The sequence below is a fragment of the Mus musculus genome, chromosome 14 (assembly GCF_000001635.26).
Source record: "Mus musculus strain C57BL/6J chromosome 14, GRCm38.p6 C57BL/6J".
Taxonomy (NCBI): Eukaryota; Metazoa; Chordata; class Mammalia; order Rodentia; family Muridae; genus Mus; species Mus musculus.
In genome coordinates, this window is record NC_000080.6 from 73,509,102 (window position 1) to 73,530,542 (window position 21,441).

A 21,441-nucleotide genomic window follows, 5' to 3' on the forward strand; every position below is an offset into this window, starting at 1 on the left:
ATAATAACAAGCAAACCCCCAAGCCCCAAACTAGAACATGTGATTCTACTCATTCAAAATGCATAGAATAGCCAGACAAACAGAAAGTACAGTGTGGTTTTCAGGAACGGGAAGTCAGACCTTCATGAGCACACCTTTTTTACATTTTACAAGTTGAAGAGTTTTGGGGATGTTATTTAGCCGCAATTTTTTGTTTGTTTGTTTTGTTTTGAGACGAGGTTTCTCTGTGTAACCCTGGCTGTCCTGGAAGTCACTCTGTGACCAGGCTAGTCTCTAACTCAGGAGATCTGCCTGCCTCTGCTTCCTTGAGTGTTGGGATTAAAGGCATGCCTCACAACTGCCTTGCTTAACAGCAATTTAGTGGCAGTGAACCCTACACATACAATGGTTAAGATACTGAATTTTAGTAGCGGGGCATGGTGGTACACCCCTTTAACCCCAGGACTCGAGATGCAGGCAGATCTCTTGAGTTCGAGACCAGCCTGGTCTATAGGCCAATTATATGTATTTTGCTACCAAACAACGGAATGGGGAGGGAAGAAAAGATTTTACTTCCTGCTCTAAGTTTACTACAACTTCACGAGAGACCAAACTTGATGGCTGGGATTTTATCGGAATACAGACAAAATAGAAGTTAATAATTATGTAATTTCCCCAGTTTAAAAAAAAAATCTTTTGTTAGAAGCCTTCCACTGATGCTGAGGAAATAAAACCCAGGAGACTGGGAACTGCATCTCTCATCCTGGGTCCGGTTGGAGCATGTCAGATTGGAACGAGTCACAAGCCCTCCTTTGCCCTGTAGATGGCGCTAGAACTGTAGTGCACCTCCAGGCACATAGGCGGCGCTCTAGCCGGACCTCTCCGTCCCGACCTCTATTACTCTTCTTTCCTTCTTCCGGTTCCGCCCCTCCTGTGGCTAGCTCACACTGCGCATGCGACGGCTGGTGGTCAGCGGGGCGATGGCGGCTTCTTCAAGTGGTGAGAAGGAAAAGGAGCGGATGGGAGGCGTTTCGGGAATGGCCGGCCTTGGCAGTACGCGAGAGCGGCTTCTGTCTGCGCTGGAAGATCTGGAGGTCTTGTCGAGGTAACCGCGGCCCGGGAGCCTGCTCCGGCCGGCTCGGCTGTGGGCGCTGACTTGGGTAGGCGGGCTTGGGAGGCTCCGTTGGACGTGGGGTCTAGGGCCTTCGGGGGCTTTGGGCCGCATTTCCCCGCCAAGGGGACATCTCAGTCACATGACCTGGAAACCAAGGCAGTCAAAACTTTAGTAGCCGGTAAGAGGGGCAGATCCGAGCCCCCTCAGTCATTGACACGCAACAGACATTTAAAAGCACGCTTCCCCCCAGTAGTCAAGGGGAGGCTAGATGCCAACACGAAGGAGCCCAGGGTGACAGGAGAGACAAATGTGTTAAAACGCTATGGACCAGATTTCTAAGGGTTGAGCCGCAGCCTCCTGCAGTCCACCGATGGGATTCCTATTCTGGTGGTAGCAGGGCACACGTCCCCAAGAAATGGGCTGCTAGTCAAATCAGATTTGTTAGGCGTCTGATAGATAGCCCATCATCTGAAAAAGCCTGGAAACATCAGGCAGGGCACAGTGGGGTTGGCTGGTGTGTGGCCGAGATAGAGTAAATTGGATGTCACACTCCACATCGTCGTGATAGTCTTAAATCTATCAGTTGAAGTCTTATCAAGGGAAGGCAGCCATGGCCACCGTCTTACAAGAAAACATAATTTACACAAATGGCAGCACTATTGGCCTACAGACCTACATAGTTGAGTCAGGAGGTTTTCTTGTAAATCACAGCTGAGTCTTTATCACGTGCAGTTAGCCAGCGAATGCTGAAGTGTTTGTAGTCACCATGAGAGTCCAGCATGTTAGGAGGACCATAAACCCAACAATCGGTTGGGGCAGGGAGCAATTTAAACAGTTTCTTTTGTGTTTCTACTGTGTTATGAAAAGGTTTCACTAGATATCTGAGGCTGGTCTGAGTCCTCCCAAACACTGAGTTTACAGGCAAGTATCACCATACCGTGATGGGTGTTTTTCTTTTAGGGAACTCATAGAAATGCTTGCAATTTCAAGAAATCAGAAGCTATTACAGCTGGAAGAGGAAAACCAGGTAAACTTTTTGTTGTTGTTTGTTTGTTTTTTATTAAAAAGTTATTAATGCCGGGCAGTGGTGGCTCGCACCTTCAATCCCACCACTTGTGGGGGAGTGGCAGGTGGATCTCTGACTTCCAGGTCTACAGAGGGAGTTCTAGGGCAGCCAGCACAGATAAACCCTTTCTTGAAAAAAAAATAAGAGAGATAAGTTAATGTTTGAAAGTTCATATTTATTTTGTGTGAGAGTAGGGATGCTTCTTGAAGTCTTTTAAGTTGATACTTAAAAAAAAAAAAAAAAAAGCATTATTTTATTTTTGGGTTTTTCTGAGATTGTCTCACTGCCTGTTCTGTAATTCCGTAGACCAGGCTGGTCTCAAACCCACAGCCCTTGGCCTGCCTCTGCCTCCGAGTTCTGGGATTAATAAAGGTCCGTGTCAGTGTGCCCGGCACATTGATACTTTTCTTTATAGCACTTATGTAACACAGTGCCTATGAAAGTTCCCAGCCATACATAGTGGCTCACACCTTAAATCCCAGCACCGGAGTGTCCCAGGGAGACACATCGCTGTGAGTTGACGTTCTTCCTGGTCTGGATACAAATTTTATTCCTTACTTTTGAGTTAATCAACACAACCTTACAAAATGGAGACAAAGATAGAATGCTGGGAGGAAGTTGTTATTATAAACACCTGTATGTTGCTGCTTTATCCCCGTGAAACTTGAATGGAAATCAAAGATCCTCTCACTCTTACACGCTATGTATACTGTTCATCCATTCTCTTTCCTTTCCTTCCCTGTGCTTTCTTCCTTTCTCTTTTTGGAGTGTGTGTGTGTGTGTGTGTGTGTGTGGAGGGGTAGTGTTCAAGACAAGGTTTCTCTTTGTATGTAGCCTTGGATACTCTAAAACATACTCTGGTCACCACAGGGTCATAAGAGTGGGTGAGCTGCCCTGCTTCCTGATGGCTACAGCGCTTAGGAGAATTGACGCCGCACCTCACCAGGACGGCACAGTAGAGCTGTCCCTGGGTGGGGGAGCATAGGTGACCCAGCCCCGAGCTGGCCCAGCCATTCATCTACTGTGAGGTTTCCTGGGTGTGGGGGGGAATGCCCCTTACCACCTACAGTAGTTGAGAGAGCTGGCCCTGCCCCTTGCTGCCTGCAGCACTTTGGAGAGTGGGCCCTGCCACTTGTCTGTTATGAGGTGGTGTGGGTGCAGGGGTGATGCCCTCCCCCTCTTCCCCTGTCATCTGTGGTAGTCTGGAGAGTCGGCCCCAAGGCATGAATATAGGAGACTTAGCCTTGCCCACTCCCTAGCTGTAGCACTCAGGAGGGTGGGTCTGCACCACCTGAGCTAGAGCTGATGGTGAAGGTATGGGTGAGCCAGCCCTTAGGGTGTGAGAGCAGGAGAGCTGGCCCAGTCCCTTGACTGGGCAGCACAGTGGAGCTGGCTCTGGAGGAGTGTGTGCAGGCGAGCTGGCTGCTGCCAATGGTGGCACTGGGTGGCCTATTGGGAGTAGTGCTGAGAGCTCCCTGATGGTGCAGATAACAGGGAGCTGCCACCCAGGCCCAGATCCAAGTGTATTTTTCCAGTGTCATATCTCACACCTGCACCCTTTGGGAACCGCCATCCTGCCTCCTTATCTTTAAGATTTCACTATCTTTATGTTAACAGTAATGATAATTATTAAAACCTATGAAAAATAGTGGATTTAAATTAAGGGGTGTGTGTTGTACTCCACCACCACTATCCAGCTCCTTGTCTTTTTTTTTAAGATGAGTTTTTATGTAGCCTAGGCTTGCCCTGAACTCAGTGATTCTCCTGCGTTTACCTCAGTGCTGGGGTTACAGGTGTCACCATGCCTGGCCTGCTGAGCTCTTGTGTTATAACATGCATTATGTCACGAGTCTTGAGAACAGCCTGGCCTGTACTAACACTATTTAATAAATGCTGTTATTAGTGAATCTTTCTCGCTAGAGGAGAAAAATGGGCTCATGCAAGGCAGTGATTTTTCCTATGTCGTACTACTAGCAAATGAAGGGCTGCAAACTGAACCCCAGGCTCCTGTTGGGTATTAACCTTTGTGGCCTTTTGCCATATCTGTATACCATCTATTCAATTGTACTGTGTTTTTAACCACCTCATTCTTCAGACTACCTGCATTCTAAGCAGTACTGGGTGTCATATAGCTTCTAATATATCAGTGCAATTACATTTCAAAGTTTTTAAGTCTCTTACTGCCTGTTAAACTTGCCGCCTGAAAGCATTAGATTTTAGAGGAGGTTTTTTTGTTTGATTGTTTGTTTTTTAGTTCCATTGTATGTTAAGGATAAATTTAAAAATTTTATCCTTGGAAGGTGAACAAATCTGAAATTTGGCATGGTACTACTGCTGAAAGATTTGTTCTTTATGGAAGAGGAGCAGAATGAATGGCACTTCTTGGTATTAAGACTGTTTCCCAAAATAACCACAAATGGCATGCTGATTAAGAATATTTCAAGGTGTTAAAATGTATAAACCTAGCCAATTCAATTATAGATTATCTCCTGGTGGTAGCCTTGATAATCCTGTTGTCTGATGGAATCAACTGTTACTCTACAGGTCTTGGAGTTGCTAATTCACCGAGATGGGGACTTCCAAGAACTAATGAAATTAGCACTTAATCAGGGAAAAGTTCACCACGAAATGCAGGCTTTAGAGAAAGAAGTAGAGAAGAGAGACAGTGATATTCAGCAGCTGCAGAAACAGCTGAAAGAGGCCGAGCAGATCCTGGTGAGTTGATGGATGGTCCTGAGAGAGGGAGCTGCTTCATTCTCTTCTGAGGGGTCTGTTATCTTAGTTTGTGTGTGTGCTCGAGCGCAGGGTGTGGGGGGGGGGGGAGCTGCCATTTTTAAGGTTGTTTTTATTTTACTTTATGTGCATCAGAGTTTTGCTTGAATGTACGCATGTATATCATATCATATGTGTGCCTGGTGCCTATAGAGGCCAGAAGAGGACATCAGATCCCCTGGAACTGGAGTTACAGACAGTTTTGTGAGCCACATGTAGTTGCTGGGTCCTCTGGAAGATCAGTCTGTGCTCTTAACCAGTGAACTACCTTCCTAGCCCCCCACCCCTTTTAGTTGGCTAGATAGGACTTTATGCCAATTGCAAACTCAAACTTGGTGGCTATCCTCCTGCCTCATCCTACCCATGGTTCAGTGACCACCCTCCCATTTATTTTCAGATAGCCTATATTATTTTTGTGCTATATATTTTATTTAAATGCTTTATAGAAATTGGAAGGGAATTGTACTTTTGACCTAATTAAGGTTTGATATAAGTAATCAAACTGTCTAGTTTGTGAAATATTTTGGGTCAATAAACATGTACTAGTTTCACAGAATATTTAAAATTTCATTAATCTATCTGCTCTTCCATCTTAAGTTGGTAAGTTATCAATCAAGGCTCTGTATTAGGTGTTCCTTTGTTTTCTATTATTTAAAACATTTCTGTTTGTAAAATAAACGGTTTTATGTGCATGTGTTTTGCCCATAAGAAGGAACCATCACAGGTGAATACTTTGGGGTTTTTGTTTGGATTTTTAAGTAAATGCTTTAAAAAATTTTTTTTTTCCTAGTGAAAGAAATATTTACTTACCAGAAAATACAGAAAGTAGAAAAAGGAAAATTTGCCTTTGTTTTACAGTAGCACAGTGCACATCCAGTGTTGTTGTTGTTGTCTCTCTAGGCAGGGCTGGTGTGTTGTAGTTCCAAGAGGACTTTCTGCTTGTAGCCCTCATCTTCTCTCCTCCCGTCCTAATCCCCACGGAACCCTTCACCCCGGCATTCCCTCCCTGCACGGCCATGGCTTTCTAACAGCTATTTATCAACAGGAGGCTGAGTTGTGAATACATTTCTCTCATTAACTATAAGTGATATTTAATGTGATATAAATGAGATTAAGTGGTGCTTCAGAAAGACGACTGATAAATTTCAGGGATTTCTAAGTCTTGTTATTGTTTCTGTAGGTGAGTAACCTTGTGTATCTAAAAACTGTGCATGATATAGTGAAGAATAATTTGTATTTTAAATTTGTTCAAATTAGGCAACAGCTGTTTACCAGGCAAAGGAAAAACTCAAGTCAATAGAGAAAGCAAGAAAAGGTTGGTACCATGGGAAGGCTGCCTGGCTGAAATATAAGCCCATGTCTTAGGATGCTGATAAGGGCTGGGGAGAAGATGCAGTGGGTAAAAAGTTTGTTCATGTGTGATCCCTAGAACCGCATAAGCTGTGTACGTGCCCACACTCACATGCTTTCACACACACATGCACACATTCTCATATCAATGCACATGAAAATAAAATATTTAGTTGATAAAACTAAAAACTACTCCAGTCGGGCTGTTGGGAGGATGCTCAGTAGTTACTCAGTGTAGCGTGTGATGTGTTCTTGCATCCTGAAGAGGGTACACGTAGCTCACAACCCTCCGTTAGTTTATAACCAATGAGAGAAGCGGATGGGGCTTTATCTCAGGTGTATAGTGAGGACACTGGTTTACAGAAGTGTTGAGAAAGAAGGAGAAGCAAAATTGAAGTTGGATCTTGAATGCTAGGAGGAAACAATGTTGGGAACCACACAGCTAAACTGAGAAGGAAACACTAGAGTCAGAGACCATCAGCTAGTACACTGTGCCTGCCTGCCTGCCTGCCTGCCTGCCTCCTGCCCACTTAAAAGCCTTACATGGTCTAGTTGGTCTTTATACCAAGAGTGAAATTACAGCTGTTTCACTTTAATACTTTGTGCATTTGGTTTACATTTAGCCATTTCTCCATCTCTGATTTGTTCTCTGCTTGCCAGTATGGAGTCTATTTTCTGATTGTTACATTCAGGAAAACAGCTCATATTCTCTGAGAGACGGGTGGGCTTCTGTAGCAGAAGCAAGTCTCTAGGAGAGGAGGCTGAGTCCATTGCTCAGGGGTGGTTAGAACTCCTTAGTGCTTTTTGAAACAGGTCTAAAATTTATAGAATGGAAAGCTATGACTGTCTGGCGCACAATCTGCTAGAGCCTCTTCCTTGGGAGTCACACAGAGGCTGCAGACTGTAGGGTCAGCAGCTTGGATGCTGCTGGAATGAAAAGCGCTCCCCTTGGTTTACTGTCCCTCACTGTGGCATTCAGAAGACTCTGCACTTGATGGCGGCTAGTAATCGAGATGACTGAGCATTATCACGCTGGCCTTAAATTTACGTTAGCCGACTTTGCTGGGTGGGTATCTTGGTTCCAAGGTTCAGAAATGTATTTATAACAGTTTTTGTGTATGTGCAGGTGTTTGGGAGATGGACAGCTTAGATGATCCTATTTCCTGATAGTTTGAAATTAAATATGGTGTGTGTATGTATGCTCTTCTAAACTTGTGTTTAATGATCTGAACTGTTCTATTTTCTCAACTCAGGTGCTATCTCCTCTGAAGAAATCATTAAATATGCGCACAGGATTAGTGCAAGCAATGCTGTCTGTGCTCCACTGACTTGGGTTCCAGGTAACAGAGCTTCTTACATCAGATGAATGCAGGTTTGAAAGGACTGAGGTATCTAAATAAGATCATTTAACGTAGAATGTACTCATCTAGAGTAACATCTGCTAACAAAGGCATTTTCTTCAGTGTTGGAAGGAATGTCAGGTGTTACCCTCTTCTACCCTTCTACCCTTACTGTGTAGCCCTGGCTGTCCGGGGACTCATTTTGTAGACCAGGCTGGCCTGGGAAGAGAAGTCAGAGTTCTGCCTCACTCTGCCTTAAAGGTACGTGCCACCGTGCCCAGCTTAAGGATTTCCACTGTAGCTTCAGGCAGTGTGTGGCAGTATATACTGCAAAGGCAGGTACTGAAGAGGCCGAGGCAGGACTGCAGGCTTGAGGCTCACAAAGCACTTGCGTCTTTTAGTGTGAACTAAGGGCAGCTCATTCTTCAAGAACATATAAATGCTTTTTGAAAGCCTGAGTTAAAAGCTGTCTTTACTGTTTTAGGAGACCCTCGGAGGCCATACCCAACCGATTTAGAGATGAGAAGTGGATTGTTGGGTCAGATGAACAATCCTTCCACCAGTGGTGTGAATGGTCACCTCCCGGGAGATGCCCTTGCAGCAGGTAGACTGCCAGGTAATGCCAACTGGATGGGTGTTTTTAAGCAGACAGAGGTGCCCGTGAGGCACTGTCTGGTAGTGGACATCAAGATCTGTTACACAGGTTCCCTGCCAGTTTGTCATCCAAAGACCCTGCAGTGATGCACAGGACACTGACCTAAGCCCCTATGTCCCTCATGTGCATCTATTTCCTGGCACCCTCCCCAGGCCTGGCCTTCCCCTGTCGTGACCACTCTGAAGAGCATTTTTGCAGTTGAGAGGCATGCCCCCAAATAGAATAAGCACATTTTGTAGGTGCTGTGTTTTAATGTGGAAGAACCTTCCTAAGGAGAGGACATAGTGGGGACTGTGCTTTCTGAAGCCCATTGTAGCCATGGGCCACACTGTGTTAAAGTGTGGATTTGGGAATCTGCTTATTTGTGTTTAGCATTGCGAATCCCTAACCTTGTTAGATCCTTGGTACTACAAGGTAGGTGGGTGGGTAGATAGAATTAAGGTACTTGCATAGAGGGAGGGGATTTGAGTAGGCTGATCACAAGTAGGACTAATCCCATGTGCCTCTTTTCTCCAGATGTCCTTGCTCCGCAGTACCCATGGCAGTCAAATGACATGTCTGTGAACATGCTGCCACCAAATCACAGCAGTGACTTTCTGTTGGAGCCTCCTGGGCACAACAAAGAAAATGAAGATGATGTTGAGGTTATGTCAACAGACTCTTCGAGCAGCAGTAGCGACTCTGACTGAGAAAGGTGTGGCATGCACAGACTCCAGTGCGGCAGAGTTCTGTCAAGGGGGAAAGAAAAGCACAGACCTAAGGAGCCCATGAAAATCAGCGGGTTTTCTTCCTAGAGCCCGAGCCCCTGGTTTTCTATCTGTTACACAATGTTTGAGGATTAGTCAGAATTACTGTAGTGTTTGGTTGTACATAGCAGCCCTGGCATGAGACTGAAGAGGAACTCACACAACTCATGGAGCATACTTAGAAAGAGCACTGAGCCAGACGTGGTGGCTCACACCTATAGTCCCAGCACCTGGGAGGCTGAGGGATTGCTGTGAGTGTCGGGCCGCCTTGAGCTACAGAATGAGCTGAGCCACCAGGGTAACAGAGATAAGAACAGGCATCGGAGCGCTGTGTGATACTTCAGAAGTGCTCACTTGAACAACTCAATATATATATGTGGTAAATACTGTAATTTGTGTAAATAAACTTGGTTTTGTTTGTATTTAATTTTTTTCAATTTTTTAAAAAATATTTTTAAAATTTAGGTACACCTTCAGTGTAGGAAGGAAACATTTAAATCCAGTTGAATTTGAGCTGGGCAGTGGTGGCACATGCCTTTAATCCAGCACTCAGGAGGCAGAGGTAGGTAGGCAGATCTGAGTTTGGGGCCAACTTTGTCTACAAAGCAAGTTCTAGGAGTACAGAGAAACCCTGTCTGGGGAAAAAAAATCCAGATGTATTTTATAATAAAATAAGATTCTGGTATATATGATACAGTATATACAATAAAATGACTATCTTAACTCATAGTCACAATTAAGTCTCTGAGATCATTAAGTTGAAACTGAAAACATTTATTACAACCCCATACTACACAGACACATACACACAGGATAAGGAAAGTTAGAATAGATGGCCATCTCATGCCATCACCTTGTCTCCTTGTGACTTTTCTCATCTTTTACAGGACTGGGTCTCCCTGCTTGTATAAGGTACCTAGGTTAGTCTGGGACTTGCAGCCACCTGCCTTGGCCTCTTACTGTAGTTTCTCAAAAAACAGTCACTTTTAACTCTTTAGCTACCTCGTAGTTAACATCTGTGTCCACGATGTTTATATAAGTATCAGTTTTAGATAGTTATATAATAACTATCACAGAACATTTAAGAAACAGCATAAACCACAAAGTGAACCTGGCCATCTACTCTTGAGTACCCGTTAACATTCTGAAATAGATTCTTACTTAAATCCCACATGTTCCAGGCATGGTGGCACATGCCCGGTACCTGTGTGGCAGAGGCAGGTGATGTCTTAGGAGTACTAGGCCAGCTGGTGTTGATGCTGGGTTCTAAGGACAAGCAGCAAGCACTCTTAACAAATGAACCACCTCCCTAGACCCAGAAGCTTAAGGACCATACATTATCATTATCAGAATGCAAACATTTTGACAAATATGTAGGTATAAGAGATGAGACATAGATATACAGCACATTGTAATTTTGAAAAGTTGAAAACTAGCAAACATCACATTTATTCAGTGTTTTAAAAGAGAAAACTACAAATGTTCAGAGATGTCAGACAGTTCACAGAAACGAGCTTATGAAAGAGGAGATGTGGGCTAATGCACTCGGAACCCTTTTGGGTGCCATTTTTTTCTTAGTCTTTCTGTAATTTTTTTTATCTTGGAGATGAGGACTGAACGGAGCGTAGCAGGTGGCCTAGCACTGAGCTAAATGTCCAGGTCCCCTTAGGTTTGGATGCCTTTATAAAACCTTAAAGTCAGGTTTTAGTTTTGTAAGCTATGAAATAATATTTAATGTTAGAAATTAAAGTTAGGGAAGTTTATTGACCATATAGTAAAAACCAGGTACATGTTAACATAGTTTTTATGAACTCTTCAGTGAGAAAGTCATTTTAGATTTTGGCAAATCTCTTCAATGTCTGACCTGACAGAAGGAAGCTGGCTTCTCTAACTGCCTCTGCATTTAGTCTGTTATGGCACTTGCCTGTCATGTGCCAAGCCCCAAGTTCAACCCTAAGTACTGAAACAAAGTAACCCAGGAAACTAACCAGCCACACACGGGCAACTACTGTGCACGCTTAGAGAGGGGTGGGCGATGTAGCTTAAATCAGCATCAGGGCAGCTGAGGCAAGACTGGAAGTTCAAGGTTATCCTTAGCTACAAAGTGACCTGGAAGCCAGCCTGAGATATATGAGATTAAATGAAGAAATTAGTGATATCTGGCCATTATAAAAAACTGGGCTGTGCAGGCACAGCTGACATCAACCATCTGCCTGGGCTGTGCACCGGAGGTGCGGCCAGCACTCTCCAACTATCTTTGATGTTTTTGCCCTGATCAAAAATTGACCCATGTGAAACAGGAATACTGGGTAAAGAACAGGAACCACAAGTAAAGGACCCACATGGCACCTGTGCAGGACAGAGATGGCACTGGTGAGAAACCACCTCACATGAAGAGCTCAGCAGGGGCCTGCACAGCAGAAGGGCCAGTCACTGCTCAGTAACAGAAACTACATCAGCAGAAAGCTATGCTGTGCCTGACCAGAGAAAGATGAGGGTCCATGCAACCCAAGCCTGGCTGCTGATCGGCATGAATGGGCTGGTCAGAAGCTTTAGCTCTTAACGTTAGCTAAGCACGATGCGGTCCTCAGGCCAAGAACACGATTCTCTTAAACCCAAAGTCCTCTCTCAAGCCAGAACACCCTCTGCTTTGACAGCAGGCAGCACACAATGCAGTCCTCGGAGACATTTCACTGTTCAATCTCTTACAGTAAAAGCTTACAATTTGCTAGGGGGAGAAAGCAGCCAACCAACCTTTGGCTGTGATGTTCTGGAGTTCCTGACCTCTGGGGACCCCCCTGCCCCCAGTAGGTGATTCGATGCATTGCCCTGTGTGATCCCAGCACACAAGGACCCCAGTCTCAGGCTGTGAAAGGGAGATGCAGAGGACCTGGCCGTTAGTGGCGGGAGCCACAGCTTACTCTCACACTTACACGGGGTCTCTCAGACACCAGGGGAATGTAGCCTACTGCTTTTCATAAGCTCTCTAGTTACATGAATTGTCATTTAAAAGTTCTTTTCAAGTGGCTGAAAGGGAAAAGGAAAACATCAAGCTTGATGAACTTGGCAGTAGGCGCCTTGCTTTTGAACTTGAATGGCCATATTTGAGTTCCGACCTCTGTTTGAACTAGCACAAGGCAATCTATTACGCTCGCCTCCATGCAGCGGACAGCGGAAGCCATGCAGAAGTGCAGATAATGAACTGCAAGCTCCTTACACACCTTATTCTATGCCACCAGGACAATTCAGCGGCACACCCCAGGAAGAGTTTCTTAAGGTTCTTGAGTTATATCAGGAGACTGCAGATAAACTGGTGACCACGTGGCTCTATGGATAAAATCGAGTTGTCCTGAAACAGAAGTTTTCATTTCCTGAAGACTTTGTTTTTAATCAAGGAGTCTTCGTGGTCCTTTCAAGGTGCTCTCCTCGGTACCCTTCCAGGTGGTTCAGGTCCTCTTTAAATGGGTCATAACCTTGCTCTTTTAGACAGCGGAGAGCCCAGAAAAGCTGGTCTAAGGGAGGGAATTCTTCCCATGGAACCCACTCCCAACCTAGAAGGGAAACTGACAGTCAGTACGCAGAAGCGGCAGAAAGCAAGGCATTTGCTGGACAAATAAAACCCACATTTAGAATGAAGAGCTTGGGAAGAGAAAGGTGACCAAGAAAACAGTGGAGTGTTTCTTGTTTCTTTGTTTGAGACAGGGTCTCATGTAGCAAAGCATTCAGTCCTGACTGAACTCATCTGAGGTGTCTACTGTTCACAGATGAGGAAAACGGCCCACCATTAAGTAACTTGGCCAAGTAACTTCACAGAGAACTGTTAGATCCAAACCGGACCCCCGAGATGGGGCCACTGCCTATGTCTATATTACAGGCTAGATGCCCATCAGGGATACAGGATTGCTGATAGATACACTCAAGCCTCATAAGCATTCCTCCAAAACCTGTGAGCTGGGTTTCTGCCAGGAAGAGCTTCCATTTGCCCTGTCTCCACAGCACAGCGAGCACGGCATCTAGCTACCTATGAACACATATTGAAGTCCCACAGCTAGCGACCACCCACTTCCCTACAACCCACGCCCACGCTAAACTTCCAGGATGTCTGGCTTACAGGCTTCATCCCAGCACAGACTAGTTCTTTAAAACTGCCAAGGCTTTCCCCGCCTTTCACTATTCTGTGTTGTACGTTTCGAGTCCATGCTTCCCCCAACCCCAAGACATCCATAGCATCTTTCAATTTCCCAGATGAGCCTTTCTTTCTAGCCATGGAGTACTCCAACATGGTGGTTTCACTGTGCCCTAAATCACAGCGACAGTGCAAGAACCATGACAGGAGCACAGGTATCTGTATCTTCCATCCCTTGGGATCTACACATCTCCCCATCTCTACATTGTCTCTGCGCTGCTCTAACAGGACAGCCGGCAGACTTTCATTTCACATAATTCTGCAGATTGAAAGTCTAAGATCAAGATGCTGGCCAGACGTGATGTCTGGTAAGGGCCCATTTCCTAGCTCATGGGACAGCCATACTCCTCCTGTATCCTCACATGGAGGACGTGGTGAGGATCTCTCTGGGGTCTCGTTCATGTGAGCACTAATTCCATTTGTGGCCTGTTAGGCAGTGCTTCATTCAGTCCTGTGGTGAACAGTGGATCCTAGCCACCGCCGCTGCCGCTGCCATTTTGGGAGGTAATGGGAAGTTCAGAGCATCTGCACATGGCAGGTGAGCCTCTGAAGACTGCACCTGGTCCTTCTCACTCTGCCTCAGTCCTGCTGAGGGGTAAGGAGGTGAGAAGCGTCTGTTGCAGCTCCTCCAGGACATTCCATCTCACTAAGGGCCCAGAATCAGCAAAGCCCAGGCCCCGTCACCATCACCCCAAGACTGGAATTTCAACATAGGTTTTTGGTTTTTGTCTCTTTTTGAGATTGTGTCTCTACATAGACCTAGCTAGCCTGGAACTTTCTATGTAAACCAGTGACCTCAAACTCCCAGAGATCTTTCTGTCTCTCCCTACTATTCCCCAAGTGCTGGGGTTAAAGTCACCTTCTTAGCTCCAACACAGGAACTTTCGAGGTCATAGACACAAAGAGAATCCGATTCTCTTCATATGGCAATGATACTCTAACCATGCTTCTCTGAAGAATAATACGTTATTGTATCTGATTCTCTTACTTTCATTCTTTTCAGGCTCCATATTCCTCGGCTCCGAATCATGAGTCATATCCACCTCTCCTTTCATTAATATGGTAACATAATGGTAATTCTCCTTCTCAACAAAAGAATTTACCACGGAGGCAAAGCACACATTTTTCAGGTGAAGCCCAGCTTCTTCCCAGGTTTCTCTCTGAGCGCATTCTTCCCAGGTCTCACTGGAAAAAGAAACACAGCCTGCTTAGTGTACACATGAGGTGAGAGTCCTGGTAGGAAAATTATGGTATACAGTAAAAGCAATGGTAATTAGTTTATGCTTTAGACTGATTAAAAAAAAATCTTCCATCTTGACATTATGCATATTCTATATTTAGTGATTTGAAGACCCAAAGAGCTTTAGGTTATGCAAAAATTAACACTTAACAACAGCATTAATTCCTAGGTCTGGAGATAGACTTAGGCAGCAAGGGTGCAGTTTAGTGTGTCAGGTAAGAACCCAGGCTTTCTCTGGGTGGTGGTGGTACACGCCTTTAGTCCGAGTACTTTAGAGGCAGAGCCTGGTGAACCTCTGTGAGTTTGAGGCCAGATTGGTCTACAGAGGGAATTCCAGGACATCCAAGACTGTACAGAGAAACCCTATTTCTAAAAACAAAAACAAAACCCAACAAAAACCACTCCCCAAAACCCAAAACAAAACCAACCAACCAAACAAACAAACAACAATAAAAAACAACCCAACAACAACAAAACCCAGGCTTCTGAGTCAACTGTACCCAGGAAAAAAAGAAACATTAATTAATGTTCCTTTCGGGTTGTGTTTTGAAAGTGCATTAAATGCCTTCCTTATGCTTCAAAATTCCAGTTTAAGCCTAAAAATTGAGGCAATTAGGCAACAGAGAAAGAGATGATTAGCATTAAGGGGCATGCAACACTTGTACTTCCAGGCCACATAGGAAAGTACAGGTTACCATCAAGAGGAAGGAAGTTGTCAGCCTGGTAATGTTTCCCTGTCATGGAGAGCCAGTGAGAGGCTCCTCCATCCAGTGAATCCATCACGCCATAATCCCAACACTCAGAAAACTGAGGCAGGCAGATCTCGGTCTCTTATAACTAAATAAGCCTATTAGATAATAGTGACCCAGATAATTACATAATAGGAAGTCTCAGATTTCCTTTGAAATTGTCTACAGAATCAAGTATGGTGCTTGTTAGATAAGGCGTAGGAAGGCTTGAAGCTTTACCTTCCAAGTGTTTTATAACACTACATTATTTTATATTACTATACAAGACTAAAGGAAATCACACCGAATCTGGATGTCTTAGATACTTTTATTGTATTTTAAGGCACACTCTCGGATTAGAACACATTTTTGAGCAGAGCCAGGGTTTCTTCACGATTGCACAGAAACTGACTTAGCTACCCTTCCCCCTTTGTGGGACTGACACATCCACATCGCAGAAGCGGCGGGGCCAGCCTCACAAAACTCTGATATATTTAAATCTCATGGGGCAAAAGGAAAAGTCCCAGTTAACATCCACTTTCTCTGTAAACACTAAGAAATACAAACGACTTCCACTTGCAGCCAGGAGAGGGCAGAGCGAGGACTAACGGGGCCCGGGTACTGGCACAGCACCCCCTCCTGGCTGGATCCCGGAGGACACCGGGGCCGTAGAGAGCTCGCGGAACTCAACTGCGCACTGAAGCGCGTCACACGGACCGAGAATGGCGTGCGGACTAGTGATATTCCCGAAGCTTCCGCTTCCCGGAGGTCGTCCTGCTCACCCGAATTCCAAATGGCCCCCAGGAAGCTGGAAACTGCCGGCTCCAAACGATCCTTTCCTTTTCCCCAGAAGGACGCAGCGAGGATGCTCGCAGCTCAGCACCACCACGCCGACCCCAACTCCTGGCCGCCGCCTCGGCTCTGCGTTAGCGGCCATAGCATTTGGCTGACCCCGGAAGTGACGTTGAAGCTGTACGGGAACCGGCAGGAGCCTCGCTGATTGCTCGCTGAGTGTTGTGTCTCACGAATCACCTGTCGCCTGGTGCATAGATCATGCAGAAACAACCATATAAATAACTAACATAAGAGTACTGAAAGATGATTTGGGGAAGTAAATGAGACTAATTAAGTTTCTTTAGGATAAATTCATATTTTAGAGAAAAACAAATTATAGTAGATAAAAATATACATCAACTAAAACTGAAATATGAAAAGAAAAACTTGGGGAAATCAGCTGTAACAAGATTGACATCTTAAATCTTTGGACGGGTGGGTTTACTTTAAAAGTATTACTTTATTTCTACTAATGTGTGCATAATTTTAGAAACCCAATAGTACAAAACTGCCCAAGGACAGACACTATCCCTTTTAGCCCTGCTTCCAGAGACAGCTTTAACTCTTTGAAATGTTAGTTTTTATATTTCCACACATATATCTGAGTGTATACTTAATTTGTATCCTAAGTAATTGTCTTAGTGAGGGTTTCCGTTGCTGTGAAGAGACATTATGACCAAGGCAACTCTTATAAAGGACAACATTTAATTGGTGCTTGCTTGTAGGTCCAGAGGTTCAGTCCATTATAATCAATGCAGGAAGCATGGCAGCATCCAGGCAGTCGTGGCACTGGAGGAGGTAAGAGTTGTATATCTTGTTCTAAATTCAAACAGGAAAAGATTCAAACAGCAACTGGGAGAAGTATCTCAAAGCCCATCTCCCACAGCGACACACTTCCTCCAAAAAGGCCACAACCACTCCAACAAGGACACACCTCCCTGGGCCAAGCATATTTAAACTACCATAGTAATCCATTAGAAAGTTTCAGTATCCATTAGGTATGCTTAGCAAAGTCCTAAGTTTTGCCAATCAACGAATGTGCAAATGAATAGACAGTTTAAAACGAGAAACAAAAATAATAACTATTTTTAAAAGTGTTGACTATCTCCATTGAGGAATTGAGATGCCATCTGTACTGGCTGGTTTTGGGTGTCAACTTGACACAGGCTGGAGTTATCACAGAGAAAGGAGCTTCAGTTGGGGAAGTGACTCCATGAGATCCAGCTGTGGGGCATTTTCTCAGTTGGTGATCAAGGCATGAGGGCCCACCATGGGTGGTGTCATCTCTGGGCTGGTAGTCTTGGGTTCTATAAGAAAGCAACTTGAGCAAGCCAGTAAGAAAGATCCCTCCATGGCCTCTGCATCAGCTCCTGCTTCCTGACCTGCTTGAGTTCCTGTCCTGACTTCCTGTAGTGATGAACAGCAATTTGGAAGTGTAAGCTGAATAAACCCTTTCCTCCCCAACTTGCTTCTTGGCCATGCTGTTTGTGCAGGAATAGAAACTCTGGGCAAGATACCATCTTACCCCAGTCAGAATGGCTATCATCAAGAGATCTGACAACAAATGTTGGAAAAGTTGTGGAGAGAGAAGAACCCTTATTCAGTGTTGAGGGGAGCAAACTAACACAGACATTATGGAAATAAGTGTGGTGGTTTCTCAAAAAATTAAATATAGACCCACCCCCTCCTAACTTACTGGAAAACAATATCTCTTGACTGTAATTAGAGCAAAATGCAGAGCTCTCAGCTCCTTTAGCACCATGTACACCTGGACACTGCCATGTTTCCTGCCATAATGATAATGTGCTGAACCTCTGAACTTGTAAGCCTGCCCCAATTAAATGTCATCTTTTATAAGAGTTGCCTTAGTCATGGTGTCTCTTCACAGCAATGGAAACCCTAACTGAGACAATATATAACATGGATTTTATTCAGGTCTAAAGAAAAATGAAATTTATATTTTGGCAGAAAAAAATGGAATGGCTTGGAATGTATAACATTAAGCAAGGTCACACAGTCTCAGAAAGAAGAAAACCTCTGCATGTTCTTCCTTAAGTGCGGATTGTGGCCTACAGTATATCTGTATATTTGTAAACAAATTACATCGAGGGACAGTGAGCGGCAAAAGAAGGGGAGACAAGGAAGGGCTGAGTGAGGGTAAAGGACCGGGAAGGTAGAAAAGAGAAAATAAGGCGAGTTGTTTTTCTAGTTCTTTCCTGCCGTGGATTCCCAGGTTTGTGGTGGCAGAGAAGTGCATTTGATTGGGAAGATGTGAAGCCCAGCATGGAGCTCCATGGCCTAGGAATTGCTGCTCTGACAGGACAGGGGTTCATTGGGCTGCATAGCCTTTGGGTCTGGCTAATTTTGGTCAAAGTGCAAAATGGAACAACCACTTTGGAAAGCATACTGTGTTTCATAAAAAGCAAGTATATTTGTGTGATACAACTTGATGATTCCACTACTAGATAATGGACTGAGACAAATGAAAGTGTATGTTAATACAAAGATATGTGTGGAAATATTGCAGTAACTTAATTTATAATTAGTAAATGTTACCCTAATGGTGAATAAATAAATTAACTATGGCACATTCATAAATGGAAAATTGCTGAGAAACAAGGAACACTGTGTGGATACCATCAACTGTGTAGGCAAATCTCAATTGCTTTATGCTATATGAAAAAAATTAGATACAGAAGCTGGATAATTCCACTTAGAGGGTAATCTGAAATAGACTAAACAGCCAATAGCCAGAGCCAATAGATCAGTGTTTGCCTGAGGCTTTAATTACAGGGAGAGGTAACTGCAAACAACTGAAAGAACCTAGTGGGGAAACCCCCACTCAATATCCGTTTGGCCCGCACCCAGGAATCACGAACAGACAACCATCTTGATGTAAAAGCATGAGGTAGTTTAATGACGGAGCTCCGGGCCGACACATATCTCCCACAGGAGACAGAGGTGTTGACCACATGGTGGAGCCATAATGGCGGAGCTCCTGTTCGAAACATATCTCACACAGGAGACAGTGGTTTCGACCCTGAGGCTTGGAAGCTAGGGACTTTTATAGAAAAGGGGTGGGGCTGGGGAGGGATTGGTGTGGTTTTACATGATTGGTCCATTTAAACATCAACAGACTGTCCAAAGGGTGGGAGATAGGGAGGCACTAGGCCAGTCAGGACATGTAATGACGGGCCTGCCCGGGCATGACCTGGCCTGTTCTGCTATGTTCTCGGCCCCAGGTTTCAAAGCTCACAAACAACTCTTTGGGCTATTTGACATAAATTACATGAACCACAGGTCTCAAGTTTTATTTCCTTTCACAACAACAACAAAAATAACAAACTGGAGAGATTTTTTCCAGTATATTGAAATGTCTATGTATAAACTATGATGTTAGTAACATGACTGTGTGTTTTAACTCAAAAGACTTTGTTATATAAAGAGGGAATTTGCTACATGTGTATTAAGCCTCAGTATATCTAGCATTTTTTAAAAGCCCAAATCGAACTTGCAGAAAAGTCATGAAGTGAGGTGCCGCAGACCCTCTTTGGTCCCTGTCTGCGTGGAATGGGTCTCTGGTTGCAGGTGGACAAGGAGTCGGTGGGAATTGACAGACAGACACAAGGGAATGTGGATCTGAATGTAATTTGTCAAATCCAGCATCAAACTTTTTATACAGAAGGAAATAGGGAAGTTGAGTGACAAACTAGCAAGGTACAAAGAGGTTACTGGATTCTTACACAAAACAGGAATGCAAACACGGAAGGACTGGTGGGAACAAACTGGCATAAAATTCAATGTTAACAACTGGGATCAAAAACAGCTTCACCTAAGGTCCACTTAATCTTAGAAGCCAAGGGCAAGGGCTTTGTGCCCTTGTCATATTTCCTACTCTAGTCTATTGTATAGTCTACCTCCCCCCTAGGCCATTGTAAATACTTGTGTATGGGTGTAACTCAGCTATCTATAGTTCTAAGTATCTACTCTGGTTCCTCTTTAGGTCACAAACTTCCTTCTTCCTAGATAATGGTAAATTTCTGTGTAGGGCAGTGACTTAGCTATCCATGCCCAAGTCGGATCAAGGACTGCCTAGAATCTAACTTAGCTATATGTCAAAATATCAATCCTTAGGAGCACTTGTAATAAAGCAATATTAAGGGAAAGCACACAGATCCGTTTACCAACTGAAGCAAGGACATTGGAGCATTCTTTATACAGGATGCCATGATTCCAGGAGACTAAGTTTCCATGAACTTTTCGCCTCGAGACAGCGCCCAGGTTTTCAGGTCCTGTCGCGTGCTTGTCACTACTGGAGTGGATGTAGCAGTGAGGAGGTCAAGGCAGTGTGAAGTGAAATGTCTACTTAATGTCAAAAAGTCACCCTTGCTGGGGGTAGGATTCTATCTGTGAAGATTGTATATCTGAGGAGAGTAGCCTTGGACTGGCCTATGGAAGGCAGACTCCTCCTGTCACTGGACCTTGGAGAATTTGGAATTGGGGACTGACAATGTCCATAGCAGTAGGCATTCCTGTTAAAGAGAGTAGGTTGCTCTTCTTTCTTTTCTTTTCCTTTCTTTTTTTTCTTTTCTTTTTTCTTTTTTCCGAAACAGGGTTTCTCTGTGTAGCCCTGGATGTCCTGGAAATCACTTTGTAGACCAGGCTGGCCTCAAACTCAGAAATCCACCTGCCTCTGCCTCCCAAGTGCTGGGATTAAAGGTGTGTGCCATCACTGCCTGGAGAGTAGGTTGCTCTTAAAACAGAGTAAGATGTTTGGGGATAAGAGGAGGTGAACAGGTGAGGAGAACAGACTGTCATATTTAGATTAACTCACATTTCATTGTTAGTTTCAAGTTTTCCTATATTGTATTATAATTCTGTTTTACTTTCCGAAGTCTCCAGTAAAGTTTGGTTATCTGTTACATCCTAGTCTTAACTGAGCTTTGGGAAGTTGGAATGGACATGGGTCTACTTCTGCGTGAAGGAATGACTCAGGAGGAGCATCATCCCTCAGGAGTGTGAGGGCCAAGGAAAAGATCAGTACCTCAGCATCCCTAGCTCCCAGAAAGGCGCTCCACATGTAAGTACACCATGAAGACCTGTAATGGTTTGTATATGCTCGGCCCAGAAGTGGCACTATTAGAATGTGTGGCCCTGTTGGAGTAGGTGTGTCACTGTGGGTGTGGGCTCTAAGACCATCACCCTAGCTGCCTGGAAGTCAGTCTTCCATTAGCAGCTTTCAGGTGAAGAATTAGAACTCTCGGCTCTGCCTGCACCATGCCTGCCTGGATGTTGCCATGCTCCCACCTTGATGATAATGGACTGAACCTCTGAACCTGTCAGCCAGTCCCAAATATATGTTGTCCTTTATAAGACTTGCCTTGATCATGGTCTGTTTACAGCATTAAAACCCTAACTAAGACAAGACCCT

At 44.5% G+C, this 21,441-nt stretch overlaps 2 protein-coding genes and 1 long non-coding RNA gene across 4 annotated transcripts in view; 2 read left to right on the forward strand and 1 right to left on the reverse strand.

Annotated features, from left to right (window-relative positions):
* Positions 1–947: 947 nt before the first annotated feature.
* Positions 948–9,444, forward strand: Med4 (mediator complex subunit 4). Its single transcript, NM_026119.3, has 7 exons — positions 948–1,084; positions 2,054–2,120; positions 4,704–4,874; positions 6,189–6,246; positions 7,535–7,621; positions 8,106–8,237; positions 8,793–9,444. The coding sequence occupies exons 1-7, from the start codon at positions 960–962 to the stop codon at positions 8,963–8,965; spliced, it is 813 nt and encodes a 270-aa protein (NP_080395.1). The 5' UTR covers positions 948–959; the 3' UTR covers positions 8,966–9,444.
* A 334-nt stretch (positions 9,445–9,778) lies between these two features.
* Nudt15 (nudix (nucleoside diphosphate linked moiety X)-type motif 15) overlaps positions 9,779–21,441 on the reverse strand; it is a 29,363-nt gene continuing 17,700 nt past the window's right edge. The window contains exons 3-5 of one of the 2 annotated variants that reach the window (NM_172527.3): positions 15,959–16,215; positions 14,197–14,393; positions 9,779–12,573 (exon numbers count right to left, since the gene is read on the reverse strand). In NM_172527.3, coding sequence (NP_766115.1) covers positions 12,413–12,573; positions 14,197–14,393; positions 15,959–16,113 — 513 coding nt within the window. In that variant the 5' untranslated portion in view covers positions 16,114–16,215 and the 3' untranslated portion in view covers positions 9,779–12,412. Of the gene's footprint in view, positions 12,574–14,196; positions 14,394–15,958; positions 16,216–21,441 lie in introns of those variants that run through there. The other variant, NM_001360484.1, reaches the window with a different exon arrangement.
* On the forward strand, positions 16,201–21,341 carry Gm41209. The gene is made up of 3 exons (XR_874819.2): positions 16,201–16,445; positions 16,736–16,808; positions 20,941–21,341. It is a non-coding gene; the product is annotated as a predicted gene, 41209 (long non-coding RNA).